Below are 10707 nucleotides of genomic sequence, written 5' to 3' on the forward strand. Positions count from 1 at the left end.
TGTTTTGTAGTAGCAGTAAGTGCCGATGGGTTTTATCGGCCCCAGGGACGGGCTCTGTAATTCATGTTGAGCTCCTATGGAGGGACATTGAAAATGATGCCACGTGCGACTATGATTATGTTGAAATATATTCAGGTGAGACAGACATCAAAGAATACATTTACCGTATATACTAGTTTGATAAATTGCAAACAGCATATAAGTATATATGCACTCAATAATGCCCCGGCAGATCGGGATCCATGCAGTTTGTTAGGACTAACCGGTGTAACAAACAACATAGACACCGATCTGATCGTATTATGTGACCGCAGATTAGAGTCTATTTTATTTACAGTTTGATCGAACTTACGCGTATGTGCTGATTTAGCCTCAAGTTTATGGCAAAGTTGTAACATTAATTATAACACAAAATGTACAAATTTTATTAAAATCCAGGGTTTGAATTTGTCAATTTCTTTTAAGCTTGACACTAATTAAAATATATGCGCTTCAGTAAACTCCGTAAATTTCATTGTTGTAATTTTCAGCCAAAGTTCTAATTTGACTCTAAACACGTTGTCAAAAGTTTGTATAACCAATTGTGCAACTATTTAATATTTATATACAAACTTAAAAATTATATGTAGTTATTAACTGACAGGGTATTTGTTTGGAAGATAATGAAATTAAATTTGTAATACCAATAAATATTTGTTCCAATGTGAAACTTTCGATGAAAAGTTATCCATGACCAAGCAAATATTACGTATAAAATAATTTACAGCATAATTGAAATAGCGCTTGATCAGAAGATGAAGATTTCTTTTTTATTTTTTATTTTTTACCTTAAAGCAAACATTCATTGAAATAGCGGATGTGGCATGCGATGTGGCAATTAATACAAATTAGTTTAACTGTCAACAGGAATAACAATTCATCACGTTAAAATGTATTCCTGGTTACACGAGTATTATACAGGTCGAAATTACAGAACTTTCAGTTGGATATCATTGTGACCGTGTTCCCATAAATACGACTATTATTGGAATACTTTAAGTTATATGTATCATCTTAGTTTTTCTGATAGACTAGTTGACGAAAATACAGGTACATGCTTCACGTTTTCATACAAGGTCAGAGTTATTCACCTTGAAATACTGTATTTATCATTATAATTGTACGTGTTAACTGACGTTATTAACAACAAAGAAAATATCCAAATGCCAATATACATTTTATTTTCAAAAACTACTTCAGATCGGAGATGATATTTTAAAGAAATAACTTTTTATACGTCTGCCATGTATTATGTAATGTTTTGTTCGTTCGTTCGCCTGTTCTGACGTTCCGTTTTTCGCTTCATCACAATAACTCTAGGTCTCCACCATCTACAGTTAGAAAACTTTGTGGACGGCTTGCAGTTAGGAGAGACAGAAGTCTATAGATTTCAGACGCCAAACGTTAAAGGTCATGGTCACTGAGAATGAATTCGTTTGTGTTCAGTTCTCGACCATGTACCTTAACCAAAAGTCGCTAACGAAGTTACATCTTGGGCAGAAAAGAAGACATTATATTGTAGACAACCATGCAAATGTGATTACAAAGTTTAAGGTAACTACATGAGTTTAGTACATGCCCGACCATTTGTTTAAAGCATTGCGGTTGAAGATAAATGTTCCTTCGGGTGTTTTAAATAAAAACGGACAGACACGTCACTATTATATGCTACTGATGACAATTTTGTTTTAAAAAACATTTTTTTTGCTTTTGTTCAGTTTAAATACATTCAGACGAAAAATCAGGAAAAGTTTGTTACATTAAATAGCAGCTATGCACAGATTTACTTTTGTTATAGGGGCCCCGAGTGGCCGAGTGGTCTAAAGCGCTCTCCGTTACGGATTACTGCCATCTCACCTCTGTCCGCGTGGGTTCGAGTCTCAGATTCGGCCAATGTAGGTATGTGAGAAAGCCTGCCAGTAGCTTCTCGTGGATGGGTGGTTCTTTCCGGGGTTTTTCCCGGGTTCTTCCTCCACCATTAATACTGGCCGCCATGTATAGCCTATTGTGTGCTGAAAAATGGCGTTAAACCCTACAACAACAACAACTACTTTTGTTATAAATTTTAAGTATACAGGTCAGACAGTGACCACTGTGTATAGAACCATTTCAGAATGATGTCATCGGTCCGCATGTTGCATTGCAGTTGCTAGTGTTTGCTATTAATTACTGTATAGACTGAGCATGACCAAATGAAATTATATCTTAATTCTCAACGAAATAGCATGATTATACATCGATAGAAAAGGAAAACATAAAAGGGCGTTCTGCCAAAGTATGTGTTAGAAAACTCTCTTGGATTTATCTCAGTTCAACGTGTTGAAAATGACAATGATGGTTGACCTAATAGTGTGGAAGGCAAGCTATTTGCTTGTGCAAAATACAGTAATGTATGACCACAGAGGCATACATGTGACTGTCAGTCTCGTTAAAATGGATCTCCATTGTCTTATGTAGGACAGTGGAGATCGATTTTTTTAATCAGATCGGTGTGACTGCTAGGGTCTATTTCTAGGTGTCGATTACCGTACTAAATATTTCGTGTCTCCTGTCTGAGTTGAAATTCAAGTGTCTTGACTGAAACTTCATGGTTTCAATGATTAATTACCGCAATACCTTAAAGGTAAAATGCTCACAACCACGAACAGCGTACACCATCATCTGCCTGCAAATTATACACTGACAAATCTGTGACTATGCTATCGGCTTGAAAGCATGATTACAATGAAAAGCATAGCCCCCGATCTGACTGTGTATAATGAAACGACGAATCTGGGTCCAAGCTGTACTCTATACACAACTTAATACTGTCGCTAATTAATTTGAACTTTTTTTGTAATTTCCAGGATCATATAGATGCGAAAATACGTTTCTCCTAAAAGATTGTTCTGAGCTAGTTAGCGTAAACAGTGGAACATTAACATTCAATAGCTCAACAAGTAATACTATGTTAGTGATGTTCAATTCAGACAGTTCCTACAACAAGCACGGATTTATTTTAACATACTATGCCGATATTGTAACGACGACGACGACAACAGCAACCACAACCACAATAACGACAACAACATCAACAGTGGCCAGCAATGTCTCAGATTCCTCTGGATCATCTTCCAACACGGTTGTAAGTAAGTATCTGCATATGCGCTGGATTAGGATTGACTGTAGCATTTGTAACTACCGCTTCGATGGAAACACTGCCTTACTACACTGGTTGCAGTTAGGCCGATAAATAAGCTCCTCACCCGTGATGATATTGATTTTCGGTTTAGGGGCTGATATCACCTATTCCTTACAAGCTGTAAAGATGTACAGAAAATGTTTGGCTGCAAACATATGTGTATATTTTATACACTTACCGGTATTTCATGCGGCTGTGGAGCTACCATCGCTGAAGGTTCTTTTGGTGACATGTACATTATATTTCCGGAGCAAATCCTATGTTTGATGACTTGTAATTCCACGTGGAATAGCACAACCATATATTCTGTGACCATTTTATATTTCGCGCTGGATATGGTTGTTAGCAATTACCGGTATGTGTCTAAAGTGTACGTGGTTTGTTCCGGAAAGATTTTCATGCAGCAAAATTGTACATTTTAATGAGCAAGTGATATCACACCCACATATCGTTCATCAGTATCAACACATTTTTTTTGGGGGGGGGGGGGGGGGTAGGGGTGTGTGTGAGGATGATTTATCGGACCAAGAGCTACTGAGAATCGCCTGCTACTCTGCAGGAACAGTGCGTACCGTCTTCGTTTATTTGAACTGAACCCGCACGATAAGCAGGCCATATATTCGCATTTACTTTTATTTCGCAGCAATATACAATACACATACAACTAATTTTTTTACATAGACGAGTGTTACTTATTGAAGTACTGAAGCGTACAGTACTAAACAGGAGGTCGGAGAGGGTCGCATGTAGTTATAATATTGAAACTTTACAACGTAGCCGCTAATGCTTTTGGTCCGAAATTATAGTATGTTGTTGATCGATCGAGATCGAGGTCGAGAGAGGTAATATCTGTTATATGAAATGTTAATATTATCTCCTAATTGATTTATACTAATATTTTCATCGAACCTATCTGAGAGGCGATTTCTATCGTATGTATTAAAGTGTTCATAATTTGTAGAGGCCTAAGCACGTTTTCAGTATATTTTAGTTGAAGATAAAATTGTATTCAAGTTGCTAGATCTTGGGGGCATTTAGATAGTCTTTTCAGGTGTCCGTGTCCGGGGTTGGGTGGGCGAAGGGCACGGAAAACAGTTAGCAAATCTTGCAGAACTCTGCCAAACAAGGGCCTGAAAATTATATATATATATATATATATATATATATATATATATATATATATATATATATATATATATATGAAAGCTTGATTGTGATAGGTACATGCTGTGTCAAACCATATCCCGTGAGGGGTCGCGTCGTAATCTTTTGCTCACTCACTTGGCCGGTGAACACAATTCGGAAAGATAAGGCTTTTTACAACGCTCACAAGAAAGGTTGGCTGGTCAGAGAGATACCTTTGGCTGGTCATATTCGCACCCCTGAAGCAATTTGTTGGACAACCCAGATTGAGATGTAAACATCTACAATTTCATTGATTGATTGATAAAATGACGTCTTGCGCCGAGATAATCGGAATTTCAGTCGATCAATAAAGGGGACAGTATTCCATTCAGCTCCTGGCATTTCCATATTAAGTGGGCGCGATAACGGCCATGTCGAGCGATAGTGCGGGAAAATGGTCTGGCATTCCTTAAAGCAGGCATTGGCAACCTCTCCAGGGCGCGGGCAAGCTAAGTGATTTTTTAAAGCCACACATATGATGCAAATTAATGGATAAAACCAGGTCATGGGCCAGATGGCCGTAATTTCCAACGCTTGCCTTGAAGGTATGATAATAAGTCAAATGTTAATCGAATCCCTGAGCGAAACATTGGTGCCAGATTTATTACGTTACGCGAAGCATAACTTAATTCTTAAATTGGTCGTGCGATAAGATAGAAAAGTGACCGCTCCGGTGGCCTAGTGGTTACAGCGTCCGCCCCGGATGCGGGAGTTCGTGGGTTCGAACCCCGGCCGAGTCACACCAAAGACTTCTAAAAATGGTACTAACAGCTGTCTCGCTTGGCGCTCAGCATTAAGAGGTTAGTGTTAGGACTGGTCGGCCTGGTGTCAGAATAATGTGACTGGGTGGGACATCATGCTACATGTCTGCGGCACGATGCCTTAGTGCTAGACATCACTTTAAACTGTCACACTGCAGACATCGTAGCGATATGACTGGAAAATTGTTAAAGCTACGTTAAAAATCTAAATCACACACACACACACACACACACACAGATAGAAAAGTGTTCTCCATTGTTGGATTATGTAGTAGATATATGATTTGTAGTAAGCTGTAAATTGAGCCTAAACGTTGACGTGTTATTGGCTCTTTGGAACACGCTAGCGATGTTAAATTTGATTCTTTCAGTTTTCAATATTATTTTGCCCTGAATAATTGTAGAAAATATATTTTGAAAAATTTGGAGATCGGAGAGATGTCTTGTGGCTATACTTCTACAAAGTTTGGTAGAAACGTATTCTGTCAGCATCAGTGATCAGTAAAAGATTTTACTTTAGTGCTATCCTATCCCATCTTGACCTTAGCCTTTTCGACCACCTCAGCTATTTCTGTGAAACAAAAATATGTCCTGGATGTGTGTGGGTGCAGTAATGTTCTGAAAAAAATAATACGCTGTGCTCGCCAGGAAGTTCTTCACAAAACAAACTGCGATCTTTTCACACCTTCATGGCTATTGCTACGACTGTATTGACCGTGTAATTCATTCAGACTACCTCGGCTATTTCTATGACTGTATTGACTATGTGATTCATTCAGAACTACCTAGACTATTTCTACGACTGTATTGACTGTATGATTCATTTAGACCAACCTTTGCTATTTCTACGACTCTAATGACCGTATGATTCATTCAGAACTACCTCGGCTATTTCTGTGACTGTATTGACCGTATAATTCATTCAGAACTACCTCGACTATTCCTGTGACTGTATTGACCGTATGATTCATTCAGACTACCTCGGCTATTTCTATGACTGTATTGACTATATGATTCATTCAGACTACCTCGGCTATTTCTATGACTGTATTGACTATGTGATTCATTCAGAACTACCTCGACTATTTCTACGACTGTAATGACCGTATGATTCATTCAGAACTACCTCGGCTATTTCTGTGACCGTATTGACCGTATGATTCATTCAGAGCTACATCGGCTATTTCTATGACTGTACTGACCATATGATTCATTCAGAATTATCTCGACTATTTCTATGATTGTACTGACCGTATGATTCATTCAGACCAATCTAGGCTATTTATATGACTGTATTGACTATATGATTAATTCAGACCAACCTTGGCTATTTCTACGACTGTAATGACCGTATGCTTCATTCAGAATTACCTCGACTATTTCTGCGATTGTATGCGTATGATTCATTCACAATTAACTCGGCCATTTTCTGCTGGACTAAAATATATCTTGACTGTATATTTGTGCTGTACTTTATAGAAAAGTAACACACTTTGTTTAGCCGGAAATTTCCTCAAAAATAGAAGTTAGGACCATTTTGGCTATTTCTATGGTTGGATTGACTGTAGGATTAAACGAAATGTTACCAATGCAAAAATGTTCAATTATTCATAATTTCTCTGTCAGTCCTTGTTTCGTAATTAGTCAAAGTGATCCGAATGGGAACTAATGGCACACATTCATCAATGTATGATCGGCAGGAGTAACCTAGTTGCGAATGAGAAAAAATCAATACATTCGCAACTTTAAGGTCAATCCTGGTTTCATAAATAATTGAGGTGTTCCAAATGACAGCTAATGACAACATTCAGCATATATTCATCTCTTTCCAATACGATTCAAAAATAACCTCAACTCTTGGAAAAAGCCTTGGAGTAATCGTGGTGACACTTCCCAAATTGACAAGATTTTGGCTGACAAAACATCCAGCTAGATGTGCGACGAACGGTCTTATAACATGATAGGTCGAGAACATAATACTCCACGTTTCAACAATCGATTAAATATCTAAACGTTTCAGTTAAATATCTACATGTTTCGATTAAATATCTACACATTTCAATTAAATATCTACACGTTTCGATTAAATATATACACGTTTAAGTTTGAATGTTCTTCTCGAAAGTTTCTAACGAAAAACACACACACAAAATATCGGTTTCAGTTGTCTGCAACATTTTCCGATTTTGCTGTTAATTATGACATGTCATCATTTTATTGAAGTTACTGAAGTAAAGATATATATATATATATATATATATATATATATATATATATATATATATATATATATATATATATATATAATTTCAGAGGGAGATTTAAGTAAATCACCAGTTTAAAAAATTCGTAGGGAAGTTCAATCTTCTAACTTTTCACGCTCCAGGTGAACGATTTGACACATCTAGCACCATGTGTTTTAATATTCATATAGATTGCAGTTCTTTTCAAAATGAGTGAGACAAACTTTGTGACATTCTTTCTTGTTCCCAGATATTGGGAACAGTCCATGAGATCACACTGAAAATTAATACGAAAGTGGCATTTTATCAGAGATCAAAACATATGCTTATATCGTTTCTTCTAATGTTACAGAAACCGAGGTAAACGTACCCATGATGATCGGCAGCGCAGCTGCCGGTGCAGCAGCGGCCGTCTCCATCATCAGCATAGTTTTGGTGGTTAAGCGTTTTTCTCTCCCCAGAAAGTCAAAGAAAGGAATTCGGACTGTTCAGCCGTTGGTTCAGCTTCCTGCCCGACCCGCACCATATCCCTCCCCACCAGATTCGCTGCATTTCGTGTGACATCTGCAATGGAAGGATTACAGTGTCATTTGTTTTCATTTCATTTAAACTTGGTACCCTGAGAGACAATTAGCTTATAAACACACACACACACACACACACACACACACACACACACACACACACACACAGAGTGTTCTTTCAGTTTTTATGTGCATTGTGTTTATCAAGGGATGTTCATTTCAGATCATTAGAAATTATTGTAAAAAAATGTAAATGTTTTTCATATTGTATTTTAATCTTACAATTCTACTGAAAAAGAAGTAGAATCAGTTGTGTGTGTGTGTGTGTGTGTGTGTGTGTGTGTGTGTGTGTGTGATTTGGATTTTTAACGTAGCTTTAAAAAAATTTCAGTCATATCGCTACGATGTCTGCAGTGAGACAGTTTATAGTGATGTCTAGCAATGGGGCATCATGCCGCAAACATGTAGCATGATGTCCCACCCAGTCACATTATCCTGACACCAGGCCGACCAGTCCTAACACTAACCTCTTAATGCTGAGCACCAAGCGAGGAAGCTGTAATACCATTTTTTGTAAGTCTTTGGTATAACTCGGCTGGGGTTCGAACACGCGACCTCCCGCATCCGAGGCGGATGCTCTAACTACTAGGCCACCGGAGCGGTCAGAATCAGTTTTAATTGTTGGATTCTTACTATAGTAAGTAACACATTGAGAGAGCTTCTTTGACTGAACTTCATCTCATTGTGTATCGTCCATATATACTTTTAAAATATTTTAGTATTTAAAGTTCTTTTATTCTTGTTATTACACAAATACCTTACACTTATACTAAATCCGTCTGTATATTAGTCTCGAAACATGCTTAATTGTATTACTGCCTTCATAGAATTGTACAAAGGTATTTCATCCAAACTATACTATAAAAATCACTTTAGTAGTCATTTCCTTGTGAACAATTTTGTTAAATGTATTTTTAAATGAAATATATCGGAAGTATTATAGATGCATCATAGGTCGGTTGTTTTTAAGATATGGACCTTCTAACACACACTTACACATAGCAAATATGTCTTTTTTTTGCCATGTTAAACAAATAAATGTTGGGTATGTTCAGAATTTGAAAACAGCTATGGTATGAGAATCCCTTTATTCAGCTCGGTATCCTTTTTAACTGTACTGGATGTTTAAACTTTACACACGTATAATACGTTAGAAAATTACATTTAAAAATTATTTCTAATGGATTTCTATGCCAAATGCCATCAACATGTAATTCCATGGGATACATAACATTTTTAAAACTTCTTCATTTTGAAAAAAGGATTTGGTATATAGTGTACATATTCCTACCATTGCAGTTGATAATTACGGTGGTATTTAGGCCATCAAGTGTCCACTTCAACTTCAAAAGCCCAACTAGCAGAAAATCACATACACACACACACACACGCGCGCACACACATTCTTAAAACACAAACGATAAAGGTGTGTAATATTGAACTCATTGATTGTACAAAGAACAAACAGCTTCGACAAAATATCAGATCGATACTACTAGAAGACATATTTAACTTGATCAAATAATATTCTATGGCACCAAATGCACATACAAAATCATATAGAAAACACTTAGGAAGGTTTACTAGCAACGTTCTGTATATTGACCATTTAACTTGTATGTTTGGGAAGGCACTTACAATGTTTATTAACACTAGCACCTTTTTACCCTCTGGAACTTACAGCTTATTCAGTTTATTTGCTTTTCCTATATGAATGTGCACAATCTGATTTGGGGGGAAACAATTTTGGAGTCCATGACAGTACCAAGCATTTAAGTTTTTAAGGCAACTTAGAATGTCACTAATGTTTAGTGAATTTGGTTGGCTATACTGAAAGCGTAATTTGGCAGCAAGATCTACACCTATCTGCAAATGTGCACCCTTTAAACTTGCCAGACGCATGACAATGGAACGATTAATAAAATGGAATACATTTTGAAATAAATTTAAATGCTGTTCTTTTTAACACAGAGTTTAAAGCATTGAAATAAATTCACCACTTCTATATATATATTTACAGAATTTACACAGATCATATAAGATGGCAATGTAGAGACAATTGACTGCTGGATTCCATCCTGCTTCATTTCTCCTTGCATTTTTTTTTTTAAATAAGTGCAATAAGTTAGGATAAGGGTAATTTTCTGCACACGAATATTTTGTAACGATCCACTGTAGCGTATATAAACATGAAATAAACACGGTTTTACATTTTTTGCTATTTTGTTTTTAGAAATGGTTTACATGCCTTCTTGCTTTACTTTGTCGCTTGCTGAATGCATACGTGTCAAAGAAAAACAAGACATTAAGTTAACTCACTATGTCACACACACACACACACACACACACACACACACACAACATGATCATTTATTGTTGACCTCCAATAACTCAATGTATAATTTTGTCCCACGAATGCTCTTAAGAGGAATTTCTGATCAACGATAAATCTCAGATCCTTACCTAAAGGATGCTAATAACTTTGTATCCATCATAATCGATGCCATTCTTGGTGTTATTTAACCAGTCGTACTTATCAGTTCATTTCAAGACGTTATTTGCTAAACATATTATCATACAAGTCCTCCAGATTTCCTGTAACAACGGTTATATTGATAGCAGATCATATTTTTTTTTAAATTCTCTGAAGATTCATCAAATGTTATTGAGTGGTTTTGGAAAAGAAGTTGTTTACGTATTTTATTTCAGTTTTT

At 36.6% G+C, this 10707-nt stretch overlaps 1 protein-coding gene across 1 annotated transcript in view; it reads left to right on the plus strand.

Moving 5' to 3' along the window:
- Nucleotides 1-10207, plus strand: part of LOC149796595 (embryonic protein UVS.2-like) — a 55565-nt gene extending 45358 nt beyond the window's left edge. Inside the window, exons 6-8 of the mRNA XM_089961317.1 lie at nucleotides 11-135; nucleotides 2886-3167; nucleotides 7762-10207. Coding sequence (XP_089817443.1) covers nucleotides 11-135; nucleotides 2886-3167; nucleotides 7762-7970 — 616 coding nt within the window. The 3' untranslated portion in view covers nucleotides 7971-10207. The remainder of the gene's footprint in view (nucleotides 1-10; nucleotides 136-2885; nucleotides 3168-7761) is intronic.
- The last annotated feature ends 500 nt before the right edge of the window (nucleotides 10208-10707 follow it).

The sequence above is a fragment of the Sinohyriopsis cumingii genome, chromosome 6 (assembly GCF_028554795.1).
Source record: "Sinohyriopsis cumingii isolate HCF-2022 chromosome 6, ASM2855479v2, whole genome shotgun sequence".
NCBI lineage: Eukaryota > Metazoa > Mollusca > Bivalvia > Unionida > Unionidae > Sinohyriopsis > Sinohyriopsis cumingii.